Below are 19,817 nucleotides of genomic sequence, written 5' to 3' on the forward strand. Positions count from 1 at the left end.
ATGGTTTGTCTGATAAGCGTTCTCTGCTTTTAAGTGTAAAAATATACTTACCACTTATTGTTTCAACTGTCTGTGTTAAAAATGCTCAATGTGATAAGGGAACAACTGAGTTTATTCAAATACCACAGCTGTAAGTGTAAAGTGTTTGCAAGGCAAGGCACCGATCGTGGCGCAGCCCATGAGTCTGCCACAGGGTCTCTTTAAGCAGGCCACTTGAATTTGATCAAATTCTGTTTGTAGCTGTTTTAAGACGTGAAGGCATTAAATTAAGAAAACATGTTTGAGGTTGGTGGGAAAAAAAAGAGGAATGAATCTGAGCTCCCCTTTCCTTTCAACACACTGCTTAGCTTTTCTTTTAGCATTACACACACTATACAGCATTTATTGCCTAAGCTAGGCCGTCCCTAGATGGGCCTTTAAAACACATCAAACTCAACAAGAAAAGACAGAACAATATACAAACTATCATGCAACAGAGCAAAGTCAAACAGGAAGAACAAGATCATACATGACTACAAGACTGAGTCCACTTGTGTTTCAGTTTGAGTTTTAAATGACCCCAGTCTGGATCTAGTTTGAGCTCTGCAGGTAAAGCATTCCACATGTGGATCCCCTAAACAGAAAAGGCTGTTTTTCCAAATGAAGACGTGTCCATGCTTAATGATATCTTTAAAAAAGTTATTTACGCTCTTTGTAAGAGCTTGTTTTAGTCCCAACAGTGTACACAATCAACCTCCTCCTTCCACTCTACTTACCAAGGACATTAGACCTGCAGATACACTCATTTGTAAATCTGCATACCTTAACAGTACCAATCTACTCAGAGAGCCATTTAGACTTCATCTCAAACAGCCTCAGTCACAAAGATGAATGTATTTGCCTTCTGTCTGAGTGTAATGATGTGTGCACGCCGGTGCCCTTCTCATTGCACTTGTACCGATGGCGTCAGAGTCCTGCTTCTCCTTTGGCTCCGTGCGGTAATTATAAAGCCACAAGTAAAGCCGTCGCTACTCTCCCAACACTCCTCCACTAAGTCATCTTTGATAATGATCTTCGCCTTGAATATTTATATACAAATCAACAAAATGAAACCAAGCAGAAAATTAAGATAAAGCAACTTAGAATAAATTGGGGTCAGAAGAATCAACAATTAGTAAGATATAGCCCAGTGCATTTGGTATAATTGCATGGGGATGGGGAATAATTGTGATGAAAATGGCTGCAGTACTGTACGGCTTAAGCGTTGGATATTTCAATTCCAGGGTGTCAGGAGTATTATTTGCATCGGCCGTAATGTAATTGATACATGATGAGCTACTTGTCATTCATATTTCTCGTTTCTGCTGGGCTGCAGGAGCTCTAAAATATGCTAAAGAGACTAATACTTTATATTTAATAAAGTTGCAATTCTCAGCATTGGAGTTGGATTAAATAGAGGTGTAGGAGACGTATAAAAGAGTCAGTCTATAGAGTTACGACGCTGACAATGTCTAGAAAGTTACCCAATGTTTCAATGCTTGGATACCTTTTTGATACCCTGTGTTGAAACCCACACAATCTCCACATGAGATAGAAAACAAGTCGCCGACTGAAGCTATTAAAAACAGATCAGTCAGTCAAACTGGTTTTATTTGTAAGCACATAGTCACAACAAATAGATCTCATGACACTCTACATGTAGAACAGGCAATCCCCCAATAAGCAAGCAGTTGGAAACTCTGCCAAGACGAAAGCGTCCTGTGGCTGATTGTTTCATCGTTGTTTGGTTTCAAAGCGTGAGTACACACCAAAAAAACCTCTGCACAAGGGATTGTGTTTGAATGCAGCCAAAGCACACATTTACCGTTTTACCGCTAAATGGTAGAATGGTGGTTAGCTGAAAAGTATAGCTTCTGCGATCGTGACATTAATTGTGATTGTCAGTCTTTCTGCCAAGAACACCAATTTAAATTTGATTAAGAAGAAAACATAATACTGATTGCAAAACGGTTAGCTGAGATTTGACTAGCCTTGACTAACATTACACTATCTGTTAGCAATCCGCTGTCGTTGTTTGTTAATGTCGCATGATAATTTGAAGGCCTTTTCAGGGACAGGCATGGGAACTTAGCATTAGCTGTAAATGCTGTGGTGCAGTGCATTGGAAACGTGTTGCTCAGCTCTCCATGTATACTGCATCTGTCCCTGCAAAATATACTAAGGAGAAAAAAATAACCAGAAAACTGTTTGTATTTTTTGTTTTTTTGGTTAAAGCATGTCATCAGAGCATGGACCTTTATACAATTCCTTTAATGGAACAATGATTTCTCCCTGAACCTTCTCAAGTGTCAGGTCTATCTACACTTGTAGTACACAGCTTTGACCAAAGGGGGTCAGCATACCAAGTCTTCTCACATTAGCTGTCATTATTCATTATTGAAATATGATCATACTGTACATCCATGTTCGTGTTTTTAGATCTTACAAACCCTGTGCAGCAGCTAAAAGAGACTGACATCTTACCAGATAAGAGCAGCACTAAATGTGCTAACTCACCTCAACAGAGTCATGTAGCACCAGTCAGCTTTTAGCCCCTCTGTTCCGCTTCACTACAGTGGGCAGCTCAAAGAACTGCTGCCTGTGACACACTTTCACTGTGGTTTGCTTTGCTGTCACTTCATGGTGGAGCTCTTAAATAACGCACATCACTCTCTGCTTCACATCTGCCGGCTATCTCCCTTATTTCCCCTGTATATATTCACCAGTGTGTGTGTGTGTGTGTGTGTGTGTGTTGTACAGGGCCTGCTTAAAGTGGCGATCGACAACGCGCGGGCTCAGGAGAAGCAGGTGCAGCTGGAGAAGACGGAGCTGAAGATGGAGCTGTTCAGAGAGAGGGAGCTGAGGGAGACTCTGGAGAAGCAGCTCGCCATGGAGCAGAAGAACAGAGGTATCGCCTGACGACTCTACCTGCCTGCTGAATCCTCCCTGTCAGTGTGTGTGTGTGTGCATGCGTGAATGTGTGTACTCTCACAGCCGTTGTGACTGAACAGGCCTGTGCTCATGTAGACGTAATCACTCCTGAGTGTGCATACACAGTTCTGCATGTATGTTTAATGTTTCCTATTGAAACACTGACATAAGCGGGCGTGTTTCCCTCGCTGCACAGACAATGATCTGCTTAGCGCTGTTTTATCTGCTCTTAGTCGGTTAACATAATTGGTGATACGCGTTAACTTAGACAAACTCACTCTGAGCCTCATGTTAAATGCATTAGCTTCATATGCTAACAGTGTCGTTTATGTTTAATGAGAGAAATTCATGAAAAATAACCCAATAAATGTTTCAATTTGCTTTCATTCCCTCTAGCAGTTTGCTAAGTCGTAGTCAGTATTTTCTTTTATTAAGGAAGATCTTCATATAACATGAAATATTTAAGTTTAATTGATTTTCCTTTTTCTATTACAGCTTTTAAAAAATTAGGTTATTATCTCGTCCTGCTGGAACGCAGTCGTTGCAATCATCTGATTTCAGTCTGAAATAAGACTCGGCTAATTTAAACCCCATAGCTCATTTTGGTTCCGCTGCGCTCTTTTCCCCCCGTCTCAGCAATCGTTCAGAAGCGTCTGAAGAAAGAGAAGAAGGCCAAGAGGAAACTCCAAGAAGCTCTGGAGTACGAGTCCAAGAGGAGAGAGCAGGTCGAGCAGACCCTGAAGCAGCCCTCGCCTTCTGACAGCATGCGTTCCCTCAACGGTCAGACACTTCACCGTGAGACGCTTTTCTTTCACATCTCACTTCCAGCACTGTCACGCATTTCAGGCAGCTGTGGTTTATGAAACAAAAGATCAAAATGTCCCAATCCAAAATGTTCAAATGTCACTCTTCAGGGGATGAAAGGCAGCTGAGTAAAGTGCTGTAATGTCACATGTGACTTCTGTAAAACAAAAAGTAAGACATTTTGACTGATTAACACATCACGAGCCTTACATTAAAGCTAAATGCTAAAACTGCTTCTCATCTGAAGTGACCTTGTTACATGTTTAAGTTGCTATGTTTAATTCTAAATACGTCCTTAGGGACTGCAGATATAAACTAGCTCTAAGCTAACTCTGGTACAATGCATCAAACTGCAACATTTATGTTTAATATTGCAGAAGGTCCCTTTACAAATCAAAAGGTTAAATATCATAAGACTAAGACTGCAACTCGTGATTTTCTTCACATTCAAATCATCTTTTAATAACGTTATGATTATTAATTTAGGGTGTAAAATGCAAGATAATATATGATATATAATACAAAATATGCTTATTACAGTACGTCTAAGCCCTCACGTGTCATGTTTAATCTTAAAACAACATGAAATGTTCAAGAGAAGAGCATCAATCCTTAACATAAAGAAGTCAGAATTGTACAATATTTGGAGCATTTGCTTGAAAAATGGTGGAAATGATCAAAAATAGCAGCAGATATGCATTTAGTGTGAAATCACATTTAAAGAGATTTTACAAACCAACTCCATTTTTTAAAGGCTCTAAACCTAAACGCAGCTATTGTGCCTTACTTTTATTAGACAGGAGTTATAACGGTAGGCGCTTTGCAGAATGTAAGTCCTGTATCTGCATACAAAACATGATGAGCTCATAAAATCTGATTTACTGACAGAGTCATTACGAGCCGGTGTGTCCGAACATTTGAATATGTCAGTGAGTTATGCGGACCTTTTTTTTTTTCTGCTGAAAATCTGTCAAATCGAATGTGCAATTAGAAAGATTGTTTCATGATGGGTTTGATGACGAGGTCCCAACAGCAGCAGTTTACACCACAGGGTCATTAGATGTAGGGTTGTCAAGGTGTTTAATACTTTTTGATACCAAATATTTTAAACAACATAACCTCAGTTCTTTTCATTATTGATAGAAAAGTACAGAAGCTTTAAAAGCCATGGTATCAAAACAAGTATCGATATTGTTTGATTTGTACTAGAATCATATTAAAGTTCAAATATCCGTTATCATGACAACACAAATTAGATCAGCTACAAAATCCAAATATTTTCCATAGTAGGTGTAGGTGTACAATTTCATCTCTGACACTTCATGTAACACCTCTGTCCTTTAATTTAAGAATATATTTGAATGCAGAATCACATTTTTAAGGTGTAATTAAGGATTTGAGTATCTTTATTTTTTCACTAAGGATATAGTCACCATCTATCACTTCGTCTGTTAAATGTACACTTGCAGTTTAGTGCGGTGTGGGACACAGCTGGAAGGCTCAGCCTCTTGTTTTGAATGAACGATGCTGTGAACGTGGCGTTGTGATAGGTGGATGTCAGGGATGTTTAACGGTGGTGATCCCTCTCTTCTCTCTCAGACTCTCTGACCCCTGAGATGGAGAGTGACCGCAGCAGTGGAAGAACAGATGCTGAAAGGACAATACAAGGTACAGGGGCTCAGATGAGACAATAAATCTCTCTCTCTTTCTCTGGCTCTGGCTCTCTCTCTCTCTCTCTCTCTTTCTCTCTCTCTCTCTCTCTCTCTCTCTCGTTCTCTCCCACCCACCTCCTCCTCCTCTTTGCTTCCTCTTTTTCTCTCCCTTACATACACATACACACACACACTCACACACACACACACACACATCCACACTGCTTTACTTTATGAACATTAGTGTTCCTGTGCCTGCTGTTCAGGCATACAGCTCACCATCTGGGCCACAGCACCAGGTCAAGATCATTGGTTTTCTGTAGAAATAATATTGTTCTTTGAGTTGACTTTTAGTGGCTGTGATACATCCGGGAAACAGATCTTTGTCGGGACGGATCTTAGTAGATAAAAAAAAAAAAAAAAAAAAAGGCAGAAAAAATAAACTAGAAAGGCACAGAATAAAAGAGGTGGTTTGTTTACAGCTCAGGAAGCATTAATGAGTCATAAAACCACAAAAAGCAGTGGAATCCCCCCTTTGATAGCAATAAACGGGGCAAATCAATCCATTTTATGAATAAGCCTTGTACATTTTTAATGGTTTGTTTGTTTGTTAGCCTAGGGGGTGCAGTACGTGTTTGGGGAAGGACGCACTCGCGATAACCTCTGTAGACTGTCTGCTATCTGTGTTTACCCAGATACAAGACACCTTGCAGAGGTTGAATATCCTCATTATTACTCGAAACGTCTTCCTTTTAATGCGCCTCAGCTGCGTCTGCTCACAACCCGCCCTTATCAGCAGGGAGAGGTCCCAATTTATCCGCGGGAAACACTGCTCCGTGTAATCTGCTGTGAAAAGTGGGAAATATTCATCTTAGAGAATAAGTTGTGCCTCTTTAACTCTTTAATGTTGGATTAGTCTACTTGAGCTGATGTTTTTTTTTTCTGAAAGGGCATTTAAGAAAAAAGAAGGAGGAAATGGTACTAAGAGAAATGATGACTCCTCTTTAATTAAATGTCATTCAGTCACTGCAGGGATCTGAAGCAGTTTGATGTCCCAAAAAAAGAAATCCATATGTCATCATTTAAACGCAAAGATGACTCCCAGATACAGTGTAATTATAGCCCTCTATTTCATACCAAATTAGTATATTTAGCCACTTTACTCTCACATGAAGAGCTGGCTCTTTTGTAGTGTAATTGTATCAAATTAAATGTGTTAAAGCTTTACACTTCTACCAACCATTGTCCTGCTTAAATGTTCAGTCGAGGGTAAATTGAACAGATTTTTTTTTTTTCCCCCTTCTGCTTTTTTCAAATCTCAGTCGGTAACAGTTTGATGCAGCCGATCTCTCGCTCTCACTCCGAACGTCGCCTTGAAGAGCAGAATGAAGGAGGGAAACCGAATAACAGGCTGCATTTTGTCTTTCTGTTCAATTAGAGGAGCATTTGTCTGCCACCCATGTCTCCTCTGCTCGACTCGGCAAGCCTCGCTGTATAATTAACCTCAAATGGCAAAAAATGATGTTGATAAATTACACAAGCAGAAGGGAGAAGGAAAAAAAAAAAACAAGCCTATCACTCGCATGAAAGCCGAGAGAAATGTGTGGGTACGTTCTCAACTCCAAACTCAGGGAATGAAGAGAGAGAGAGAAAGAGCGAGAGAGAGGGGGGGGGAAATAATGAGGGCATAATTTTAGAGAACTAATTATTTCTATTTGTCTTTTGTCACACTTCTCTAATTCTGCGATATTAACACAGTCTGTGTTTATTAATTGCTTTTACAGTGTTTTGAATCGGGTCCAAGTGGGAGCGCGGCTCTTTTCACAGGCAGCCGAAAAAGCTACTGGGACTGTACCTCGCCAGTTTACTGCCTGGCAACGGTGCACACGCGAGAAAAAAAAAAAATCTTCCCCCGGTATCTTCTCCGGTTCCCCGCCGCTTCCCCACTCGATGTGTTCGGCAAGTTTACACGACCCTGTGCGCAGAGATAAAGTTCTTTGTTGCAAGATTAAACATCAAAACAGTTAAAGTGAAATTAAAATTAAATGAATGAATGTCACTGAAGCAAAAAAGACTGTAATTAATGGATCCCTTAATTGTCTTCATAAAATATTTGCATGGGCATAATTTGCATAATTTACATGTATTAATTAATCTTTCAAAGGAATTTTATGCTGAGAGAAGCCAAAAATTCCCTTTGTTTTATTTAGCATCTAATGAAATATTTATTCTCTTTAATGAACTTTTCATCTTGATTTGAATATAAAAATACCAAAGTTTGAACATATTTTAATGAGCCGCTCTTTCATAAAACAACGTGTCGACACGTCACCGTTCTCCGGGTTGCCTGTGTTAAGCAGATGTTTCAACATTTGCACCAAGAATTGAATCAGTGAGACTTAAATTCTAATAGTTCAAATGGTGATAAGAGACGAGGGGATTGATGACTACACCTCCTCTCAAACTAAATGTATTAAATGTCATCACACATCAAATCATCCAATCGTCCTCGTTTCATTAACACCCCTCGAAAGAGCTGCAGCTGAGACAGGTACACACACGTGTGAGGCTTCAGCTGCTCCTGTATGAAGTTCTCTATCATGGCCCTCACGCTCAGCCCCTCAGCCCCCCCCTCACACACACACACACACACTAACACACACACACTAACACACACACACACTCCCACCCTCTGCTTTCAGTTTCTTCATAGCGTTCATGCTGTAATGACTTTTACACAGAACTCGGTGGTTGTTGCTTGAACACAGGCAGCCAGAGTGCAATGCCTTTGAGACCTACGGCAGTGCTGGGTAATTAGCCTGTGTGTTTGTACACCACCCAAACCCCCCCCACCCCCCATCCCCTACATACACGTACTGTATACACACACACACACACACACACACACACACACACAACAAGCCTTTGTTGTCTCCAATCTTCATCACAAAACATAAAACACAGGCTAAAAAGGGCCAACAGAGCTAATTGATAAAATATTGATAAAATAAAGAGCACAGATTTGAAGCTAAGCTCAATCCTCGGCGGTAACAGAACAAAATGATTACTTTAAATCACAAAAATAACCCAATGCATTGAGTGTGCTTCCCAGCAGGATCAAATCCACCGTCAGGCAGTGTAACTAGGTGTTTTCTCCGTCTCTCCGTACAGTAGAAGTCAAATGTGACGTCCTGCTCGGCTTGTGTCATGTCCAACAACTTCCGCTGCTAAATGTCTTTGTGCGCGTTCCTCTTTGAACATTGAATAATTTAAGCGCACTGCCATGGAGAAGTGCGTTTCTTAAAGGCATTACTGCTGTAGCATTCTCCGGCGGAGGGATTGTGAAGGTAATAAACGTCAAACACGCTCCTGAGCTGTGCCTAACAGATGCTTTTACCAGCTCAGCGTCGGAGCGGCGCTGCTCGCTCAGGCGAACACTCAGACAAGAGTGTTTGTTTCTGCTGGAAATGGACAAAGCTCGTTAGGTTGGAGGTGTCTGGAGATAACGGAGCAGAGGAATGTCTGCCGATTTCAATAAACACTATTTCCATGCAGGAGATGTCACTTAGAGAGCGCTCCACTTCACGAGTGCAGCATTATGTGCACACAAGCGGATCAGTAGAGATGTCTTAAACACATGTGGAGAAGGATTCTGATGCCTGCAGTGTGGTTATCATAGCTGCGTTTACAGGGTGTGCTTCACTGCTAATAAAATATGCATGTAACAGTGTCATTATATTTGTATGTCCTGACTAATCTGCTGTATATCATCTGAAATGCAAAGGTTCAATAAACGTGGTTGTTTTCTTTCTAACTGAGGCCAAAAAGAAGCTCCCATAAATGATTTGTTGCAAAGATTAAAAAAAAAAGTCTAATAGTGTATGTGAAATTTAATCCCATTCACCACGGCTGCTAATTTAATCTCACCCTCAAATCGGTTTGTGAATCTGTAGCAACACAGCTAAAATCGAAACACCACAGGGCAACCTTTTGGAAGTTAGCGTTTCATCAACAATCACATCCTGAATAGTGCATTTGCGTCAGCAGGATGTTAGCTGTTGGCTAATTCTGGGCTCCTGTGTGTCCTCTGTTGCAGATGGAAGACTGTTCCTGAAAACCACAGTGATGTACTGATAAGGCCGCGAGGAGCTGGAGGAAATACAAATTTCAGAAAAAAAAAAGGAGGTGAAAAAAAAAGAAGACAAAAAAAAAAAAACCCAATGAAGATTCTCCTGAGAAGCTCATCCAGGCTGTTTTTTTTTGTAAGAGGAGAAGCTGCTTGTAGGAGTTCGATGGGAAATGCTGTGTTCACCCAAAATGCTGGAGGAGGTGTCTGAATGTAGAATAAGAAGTTGTTGTTTTTTCTCTCTCACAGCTCTAAATAGTTTGATGAAGCAGGTTTTTCGCCGTAGCGGGGTGTCCCAACGTGAAGGAGAAACATATTGAGCACAGTCAAAAACGTACCCGTGGTACACCGTCGGTCATAAATTTCACAGCACTGAAGATTTTTATACTGTATCTCAGCCAGCGAGAAAAGCTTCCAAAACGAAATTCGACTGAAGTTTTGTTTTGTATTTCAAATTGAATTTTGAGGAGCTAAAAAAAAAAAAAAAAAAAAAATGACACGGAGATATTAAAAAAAAGAAGAAGAGAGAATTGATCCTTGTGATCATCGAGAAGAGGAGACTGATGTTTGATTTTCATGTTTTCTAAATTAGATGACAATACAATCAAGTTTCCTTTTTACCATTTGTGTATATATATGAGATCTGATGATAATGATAGGAGAAACTCCCTCTCCGTCGAGCCCGAGTGGATCGATGAGGAATGTGTATATAACGTTAAGAGGTATTGTGTATGCAGTAGAGCTCTTAGGCAAACAATACCACCATTTATATAAACCTTACTGTTTTTGTTTTGTTCTATTTCTGAGCCATCATTCTTTCCTATAGCTGCCATTTTCTTTTCTTTTTTTGGTGAGAAAGCATGCAGGCATGTAAATGTTTGTCCTGGAATTATGATATTTAATAAATCCTATATTGTGCTGAACAAATACTAGGGTTTGACTCACTCGAGCCCAGATGATTTTGAAAACATAACTATCAAACATTTCACTTTCAAAATGAAGACTTTTGCTGTCAATAGTACTGTAATCTTTGTAACAGAGGTAATATTTCTTGGATTTTACTGTACATTTTTTGTCATGACACACACACACACACACACACACACACACACAAATACACTCAAAAATCAGCACCTCTCAATGCTTTTTTAAGAAGAAGAAGAAGAAGAAAAAAAACAAGACGTATTATGATCACGTGTCAGCTTGAGAAACAATCAGTCATGACGACACAACTTTTTTGGAAACTGAATGCCATTTAATCCCTGTTGAACCTACACAAACTTTTTTTTTTCTGTTTTTCTTCAAGTGTTTCATGATATCCTGATGAGAAGAAGAAAAAAAAACTCATACTAAGTTATGATCTTTCTGTTACTTTCCCTAAAGACTTTTTCGGTGCTGAAACACCTGTGTATATTCTCTAGACATAAGCTGATGTCAGTCCTTTAACTGAGAAACAGTTTAGCCCTTATGTGTTACAATCAGGAGAGGAGGAGGAGGAGTGTCCCATGTTCACAATGTGTTTGTTCTTTTTGTTCTCAATGGAGTGTCTAGGTCTGTTGTCACTGATAACTTATATAGCTTCTCAAATCATCTCTTCATTGTACTTCAAATTCAAATAAAGTTAACATGTTGATGATAAGCCTTTGTTTCCTGAGGTTTTGAACGTGTTTTTTGTCGCTCTTTTATCGCATGCTTTGAGGCAAAAGTCACACAAACACACTCAACAAACACTCATTCTACATTTCAGTTTTGCAGAGCTCTTTGTTAAGAGATCCTGTCTCATGTTTTTGGCATGTCTCAATCTTCAGAGTCCTTCCTTTTTCTATAAAAAAGACCCTCAAACGAACCCTGCAGACGTGAGAAATCTGAGCATGTTGTTCCTCTCTTTTTATAGGTTTTTAAAAAGTAATGGTGAATAATGAGATGAGAAAAAATTTAATACATGGTCCTTGCCTTACTTCTGAGTGTGTGTGTTTTTCCTTTAACTTGCATGTGTGTGTGTTTTCAACACGTAGTCTAATCCTAGATAAACTATGTAAATGAGGGTGTGATCAAGCTCACTGTAAATAAATTATTTTCCGTGTACTTTCAAGTGTATGACGCTAATTCTCAATATATGGCTGTAGAATAAACAGTGCTCCTTTAACCAGTGATACGTGCTGCGGGGTCATGCATCATAATCTAAAACACTTCATGTAACACTTGAGCTTTGAGGGGGGAGGGGGGGGTTGTTAGGAAACGGTTCTGTTTGGTAAAAGTATCATATTTGATGGCGCGTCATACGTGTTTTCTTTGTGTTTGATCGCAATGATAATGCTTTCTGACTGATCCCGAGCGGCGTTATTTGTTTTGGTTATCCGCGGGGATCATTGGAGAACAACTGTAACAGGTACAGCTCTTAAAAGGCATTCAAGAAAGAAATGAAATCGACATTGAGAGACAAATCTCTCCAGTAAGCAATTCTGAGTGAAATGTGTTGACACAGCATGCTCGGCCCATTCCCATTCTGCATGCTTTTTAAAGCGTGGCCGTAACACAGCCCGCCCGGATGAATAATTGACTGATTGCTGCATAATTCAATGCTGCATTGTAAAAATTCAAGGCCTGAAAATATTTCAAGCTTCTTTTTTTTTCTACTTTTTATTAAAAATGAGGTTAAAGTTTCAATCAACCTTGAAAGAACAATATGACACACAGCGGGCGATACATCATGCAGCCATGCTGCTCGTGGAGTTCATCTCTCCAAACTTAAACTTAATGTGCAGTGAAAGCAACTCTGACATCAGGTCCACTTTATCCATTTAATGACTCAATAGTCTCTTTTTTGTCTTCATGCAGGGAGACATTCACTCGGTCCTCCAATGAGCTCGTGAGACGTTCAGCTATTCCTCAGATATTCTGTTTATTTCTCCATCTGATGCCTTTTTTTCCCCCTGCACTGGCATGTGAGAGAAGAGGCCCTGCAGCTACATGTTTCATATCACTGCACATTTTGTAATAAATTCAATTCAGTACAAATATGACCATGAGGCACCGAGACTTTAAATACCAAATGTGCATTATAGCTGTGTTGTTACATTTCACTTCACTGTAGTGTGGAAAAAATATGCTGATTGCATTTTTCAAAGCCATGAGAAGCTGGGTGTGCTGTGTTTCCTCAGCTTGACATGAAGACGTGCTCATGAAGACATCATCCAGACGGGATTATTCCGCATCATCCTGCCTTTATGTGTTGCTTTGTTAAACATCATGTTGCACGATTTCTTGTTTTGTTCTTGCTTGACCAGCTTTTCCTGACAGTTCCTACTTTATTACAGGATCAAAAAAAAAGTTTCATCAGAGAGAAGTGAAGTTGTATTTATACGCCAGGATAAAGTCAGCCGCGCTGTTAACCCCGACTGAGCTAATTCCTGGCTCGTCATCACGTCCAGGCCAAGGCCATTTAGCAGAGGCAGTAATATTACATGTCTCAGCGGTGCCCTGAGTCTGCAGAGAGACATTAGGAAGGTGCAGGCTGATCGTCTGAAAGATAGGACTAATGTCACCTAATCAGATAGACCATTATGTATTAGCGAAACTACAAAACAGTTTTATCTGACAAGGGCCAGGCCACATTACCTAAATTAACATTTTGCAAGCGTGAACATGGAAGAGCACAGAGGCGAGGGGAGGGCCTGGTCTGCGGCCTGCGCTTAGACATTCGGCAGTAATTATTAATTTATGATTGTCTCTGGTCTTAATGAAAATGAAAGCCAGGAAAGAGAACAGGGAGGGATAATGTGGCGTGAAATTGAGTTTCATTTGTACAGGGTCCACCTTTTAACTCGGCGCTTCTTTGGCGGAAATGGAGCCGAGTGCTTTCCCCCCATTCTCTCTCCAGAGAATCTGTTTCCCCCCCCCCTTCCCCCTCCTTCTCCTTTCAGTCTCTTTCACTCAAAGCGTGTTCATATGCTCTCATCCTTTTGTGATATTTGGGGCCAACACGCCCTTTAACATCTCCATTACTCTCATAAGGCCTTTTCAAAATGACACAAGGCTCTCTGATGTCTGATAACTATGTCAACAAGTTTCTTGAATGGAAATGTCTCGGCACAGTGTTTCTTTAATGTCAACATGCGGCACAGAAAGGTCTCAGGACAGGTTGGCATGAGAGGAGCCCAGAGAAAGGTAGATTGATTTACACAAGACTGTATGAAGTAGAATGCCTTGTTAAAGTAATACAAGACAGGTTTATTATTTAAATAGGAAAAAATAAAAATAAATGTGGATCTCTGTGAATTTTCACCTGAGGATTCAAGATAAACTCTGAAGTGATGACGATTGAATAACAGGTGTGACTTGAGAGATAAGGCTCTTGGATGATGAGCGTAGGAAATCTACATATTATGCTGTAGTGATTTCATTTCACAACAATCCTGAACTGTTTTGTTTTCACTGTTTCAAACGGTCACCATGCTGCTCAGTTCTTACTTTCAGTGGGTAATGAAACTCTGTACCTGGTACTGGAGTCTATTTGTTCCACTTTTAATAACTTCCAGAAACGTTAAGACAATTTATTATTCCTTTTCTTTTCATTTAGAAGTATTGCTCTTCTACACTGGATAATTACTTTCAGCTATACATAACATATTATTTTTAGCTCTTTAGGGGCAAAAAAAAGGGAAAGAAATCAGTAAAAACAACATTGACTTACAGTGATACATAAACTCTGAGTTTGTTAAATTTCTTATATTGCAGTTGAATCTTAAACATCTAACAGATGGCAGAACAACTTTTGAAATCATGATTCTGACAAAGTTAAAGAAAACGTGTTTGAAGATTAAAGAGATCTCTTTGAAGAATACATACAACTATATTAATAGGTGTGTTTCAAAAAGGTTTTAATAAACTGAGTGTGAGTCATTTATATATTGATCGGGCCATTTTCATCCACATAGGGATCAGGTCCTGTTCAGTTTAGCCTGCCATGTTTCTACAGAAGCCTAGCAGGGTCAAACCCACCGCTGACTCTAGTCAGATTCATGTTGAAGAAGCCATCTTGCTTCGCTTCTACGCACTTGGAAGGGTAGGATGAGGAGAAGAGCTGTCATTGGTTGTAATCTGCAGCCTCACCACTAGATGTCACTAAACCCTAAAGGCTAGCACTACAAGCGTAATATTCACTTCCTTTTAGCTTAGTTTTTGGTCACTACCAACTCATGAAGGGAATATGGAATTATTTAAATTAGCTAGGTCCTATCTATTATAATCTTCTGGATCACCTTTAAGTATTTTATGATCTAATTTATTCCCTCCATTTTATTATTGACTGATTATCTTAATTTAACTTTTTTATTTTACCTCCTGCGCTTCCTCTTTACGCATTCATGATAGCATGTTCTCAGTTCATCATACACTGTTTTTTATGAGTCCTTTATTTATAATGTTCTTTTGCATGAAAGGTGCTACACAAATGAGGTCTGACTGGTATCTTCGAGTGCTAGTTGCTACATCTGGCTGTTGATCAATCCTGTGTTGGGAGCATGATTAATTTAATGATTGGGTTAATAATTTTTTTCTACTGAAAAGCTATAGTACATGTTGTCATCAAAAACAACCCTGATAAGACAATGAGCTAAAAGATGCCACGCTATTGGCCGATTTTCTCATGTTGAAGTGTTAACTTTGGCATCTTAGAGCTCCTTGTAGGAATTACAAATGTTTTTGGTGCCCCCTGTGGACAAAGTGCTACCTTTCATCTCTTTGCTAACTTTGTCCTGAACATGTGTGAGTCGTGTTGTCTGAATATTTGCCTTGGAAAATGTTTCAAAAAAAGAAGCTGACACCTACCCTGCTACAGTGTAAACAGGCATTAGCCTTAATTATATAGAAATAGTTCATCTTTATGTTTGCATGTGTAAGTCATGAAGGTAATGATTTCAGTCTGTTTTATAACAGGCCAAAAGTTCCTCACAAAAGCGTTCAAATACTTGAATAATTCCTAAATAACAATAACAGTACATCGCCTTTACAAAAGTCTTGTCACATTTCAAACATATGAAACCACATAGCTTAGACTAGACTCAGCCACTTTACATCGGGAGGCATCAATGCAATATCGGACTTTAAAGCTGCTTCAGATCTGAAGTGGTGTCTGCAAGCTTTCATAAAAATTACTCACAGCCAGACTTTCCAAATCACCAGGGTTGCTTACATTAAGTCAATTACATTTTTACAATTGTGAGCGAGGGATGGTTAATTTAGTTTGACCCAGGAGCCCCCGACACTCCCCCTGATAGCAGATGGATGAGACGAGTGACCACAGGCGTGAGAGGGAGTGTGTGTCTGAGTGTGTGTGAGCCTGCTGGATTAGTCTTCATTTGGTGTCTCTGTCATAAGGGAGGGGAAGGCTGAACACTGCGTGGCAGAGCAAAGAAAACACACAGGGTCAGTCGAACACACACAAACACAAGCGCGCTATTGCTATTAACCTCCCCCCCCCCCCACCAGCTCATCAACTTTATTTTGCAATCTTCCCTCAGAACCATTAGAATACCCTGAAGAAATGACTTTCCAATTAAAGGGGCTCTAGAAGAAGAGAGGGTTTTCTTTTTTTTTACATCTCCGACTCCTGGAGTTCTTTATTCCAATAATTTAAATTGGAATTGATTTTTCAATTTACCCGCTGACTGCTGCGGACACAGAGCGCAGGGCCAAATAGAGCTACGTACCCTGGACGTTTGTCATGACAGCATGCTATACGTGTAAATCTACACAGCTCGCCTAAATGGAAATATATTTTAATGCGAGGACAATCAGGCAGCACCACAAATTCAGGCCATGCATGATTATTGCATTCAATATTTATCTCTCGCTTTATGTGGTCTTTTGTGGAAGATATTCTCATTTCACTCTATTAGAGTCGCTGCTTAAAGCCTATTTAATCATTTTCATGATTTATTTCTAAATCCAACAAAAAAAACATGTTTATGTTCATATTTATTTATTTATTATTTTATTTTTTGCTCTGTGGTCTTTTAAGAAGATATTCCAAGTTCTCTCTTACAGGTTACAAAATTATCAAATGATTCCCTTGAATCATTTGATCAGATTTACAAACAAATAAACAAAGTAGTTTTAAAAAAAGATTATGATTGACAATTTGAGCCATCACTCAGGCCAAACTTGACTTTTTCACACAATAAATAAAAATGGACGTGGCCTTGTGACTTCAGAAGTGAAGCCAAAGCAAAAATGCTTTAAAACTGAGTTCTTTGTAATGGCCAGTCGGGGGCGACTCCACAGGTTGCCAAAGTAGATTCTGAAAAGTTTATTTTCCTTTTATGTCAGTAAACATTTTCCTAATGACTTCATGCTCTCAGTTGCGAGTTTCAGTTTTTTTTATAGTAAATAATTTGTTAAATTTTGAGTAACATTTATGATAAGATAGGGTATGATTATACTTGTGATTAACAAGCTACCCAAGATAAACACGTAACAAAGCCAACCTGTCCTCCAAACATGGTTAGTTAAGTTTCCAAAAACCAACAACAACAAAAAAAACAAGAAGATCATAATGCTAAACTCAAGGCTTCAAAACTGTTGTTTACAAACCAATGGGTGACATCACAGTTGCTACGTCCTCTTTTATACAGTCTATGATATTATTACGCAGCACTTTCCACATGTCCTTTGAGCAGGAGGAAACAGTAGTCTGTTCCAGGCAGTGAGTTCTGGCCTCACATGTTTAAGTTTGACAAACTGGGCCTATGAACCTCGGCAACAACAGCCACTCCAGCTGCGTCCTAATGAGCATTTATTGTGTCTCGACTGCAGCGAGGCGCTTTGCAGAGCCGCCTTCAAAGCCAACCTGCCTCCACTCGAGCTGTTTTACAGATGCGTCTAGAAAATCCGAGGCCGTTCTTCTGTGGACGAATGGTTCTGTCTTTTGCTCCTGACAGCTGCGCGGGCTTGTTGTGCGCTCTCTCCTGAGTTGTTTTAATAAAGTTGTGCTGCAGGAGTAGTGAGGGAAGATTAATGGACGCACAGGAAGTGTGGCAGTTGTGAGAGGATGCAGGACAGAGCGGGCCAGCAGCCATCTGTTCCCTCTCCTTTACAGCTCTCTTAATGGAGAAGCAAACCAAACAACATGGATCTGGGCCCCGCAGACACACACACACACACACACACACAAACACACACACCTCAATCGCACACAGCTAAACACAAAACATCACTTTATGTGACAGAGATGAGAGCTAGGCTTTTGTCATTGTATTCCCCCTTGTTGGATGTGTGTGCACACATGCTGCTACGTGTGTTTGAATATGTGTGTATTTGTGCACGTGTGTGCCTTTTTTTTTATTTTTTTTTTATCCCCCTCTACCTTTCAGCGAAATAAAGTTGGGTGTGAGCCACGGCTGTGAGATTTAGATGAAAGACACAGCCTGGATGGAACGTGATTAAGAGATATGTTCTTGAGGCAAAACAGGACTTGGCATTCGCTGAGACAAAACCTAATCAAATTAAAGCAAAACACGGCCATTGTTGTGGAGTGTGTTCGCCGCGTGTGTCACGTTTGAAATGAAACAGTGTAAAATAGATACAGGCTCGTGTGTCTGCGCTTGCATCACCAACACTGTGGCTTTTTTTTTTTTTTTCACATTTACACACAGGCTCTGACTAATGACGGTTGTGCCCAATGATGCCTAAAGCGCTTTATAGAGCTGTCTGGGTTATAAAAAATGTTTACTATGATGGAGCTGAACGGCTCACTGAGAGAGTATTATTGTGTACAAGTTATTGTGTTAGATTAATTCACTCAGGCGAACTGTTAAACTCTCTAACAGGCATGGCCACCTCCACTTCATTGTGTATTTCCCGCCTGCACTTGACTTTCTCTTCGATGTTTATTATTAGCCCTATAATGAAATCTATAGTCCGACTGCTTCTCATTTTGTTTGTTTTGAATAAACGCAGACCATGTCACGTTAAATGACAACATGCGTCGTCTCCCTCTTCCTCCCGGTGAAGACATCTGTACGACATGATGAAGTTTCCTCTCTGAGTATCAATCCTGTAATTGAGCTCAGGGAGGGGAGACGTGATGTGCACACAGAGGAAGAGGAAAGGCCTCTCTCGCTCTCTATCCCTCCCCTCCTTTCCTGCGTGTGTCGTTCTTTTTCCCCATGCACACACACACACAACTCTTCCTCTCTACCTGCTTTTACATTAAATTTGTCAGTCAGCTCTCTTCAGATGCACATCAGCTGAAATGAGTGCATTAGCATGAGCTGCAATAATATCATCACAAAGGCCTGCATGGGCAAAAGAAGAGAGTGTCTTCACAACACTACATCCTGCAAGCTACAATACCTCCACTCGCGTCTCTTTATCCGACTTGTAATGTTGCTTTTCTCATCTCGGCTCTTGTGATACACTGGATCATGAGGAAACCGAAGTGAGACCGGATTAAATATTAACACTACCTGACACAGTCCCCACCGGAGCTCCTATTCCACTTCACATGATACAATTAAAAACATTCCCACATGCATTGCGCAGGAACACTTGTCAAGAACATGCCGCTTTACAGACTTAAAATAAATCTCATACTAATCTATGGAGAACTCCCCGACAAGGAGCAGGCCAAGGTTTCAACGATGCAGGCAGGCACTTAGCTGAGTAGAGAGTTGGAAAAAAAAGCAGAGAGAGCAAGAGAGAGAGAGAGAGAGAGAGAGAGAGAGAGAGAGAGATGAGGGCCTTACATTATTTATACTTGCTAATGGCGGCTGTCTGTGTGTGTGAATCAGCAACAGAACAATCTGCTAAAATAGACACACAGCTGTAATCAAGGCCATACATTTCCTCTCCTTCTCCTTCTTCGTTGGCTAACTGCTGGGTCAATTGGAGTCAGTTTAGCGGCGTTCGGAAACTCTTGCAGTAGATTATCTCCTTTTAATGGAGACGAAAGACAATGCAGGAGTAGATTGCGATTGCCCAAGGAAAAGATTACCTCTATGAAGCTATCCCAGCTAAATACTGAATGTGTACGAGAGAAACAGCTCACATGTCACATATCACTGTACATCTCACAGATAAGAACAATGGCTCAAGTGCTGTGGCCACAAAAGGAATCCATTAGTCTTATTGTGCAGCCCCTAAGCTCAGCGTCACAGGGGGGAACCCACCGCTACATCCACACACATGTGCCTCTCATTTCCTATGGCGGTCCAGAAGTATCCTTCAACATCCTATTGTAAAGTTTACCAGGGGAGAGGTTCAGTGTATTAAAGTGCCCTGAGAGA

General features: G+C 40.3%; 1 protein-coding gene across 14 annotated transcripts in view; it reads left to right on the forward strand.

Annotated features, from left to right (window-relative positions):
* Window positions 1-11,170, forward strand: part of dachd (dachshund d) — a 104,122-nt gene extending 92,952 nt beyond the window's left edge. For 9 of the 14 annotated variants that reach the window (XM_065962200.1, XM_065962197.1, XM_065962202.1 and 6 more), the window contains 4 exons: window positions 2,779-2,926; window positions 3,586-3,744; window positions 5,353-5,421; window positions 9,502-11,170. In XM_065962200.1, the coding sequence (XP_065818272.1) occupies window positions 2,779-2,926; window positions 3,586-3,744; window positions 5,353-5,421; window positions 9,502-9,539 (414 nt within the window). In that variant the 3' untranslated portion in view covers window positions 9,540-11,170. The remainder of the gene's footprint in view (window positions 1-2,778; window positions 2,927-3,585; window positions 3,745-5,352; window positions 5,422-9,501) is intronic. The other 5 variants (XM_065962204.1, XM_065962201.1, XM_065962203.1 and 2 more) reach the window with 1 other exon arrangement.
* The last annotated feature ends 8,647 nt before the right edge of the window (window positions 11,171-19,817 follow it).

Source organism: Labrus bergylta, chromosome 13 (assembly GCF_963930695.1).
Source record: "Labrus bergylta chromosome 13, fLabBer1.1, whole genome shotgun sequence".
NCBI lineage: Eukaryota > Metazoa > Chordata > Actinopteri > Labriformes > Labridae > Labrus > Labrus bergylta.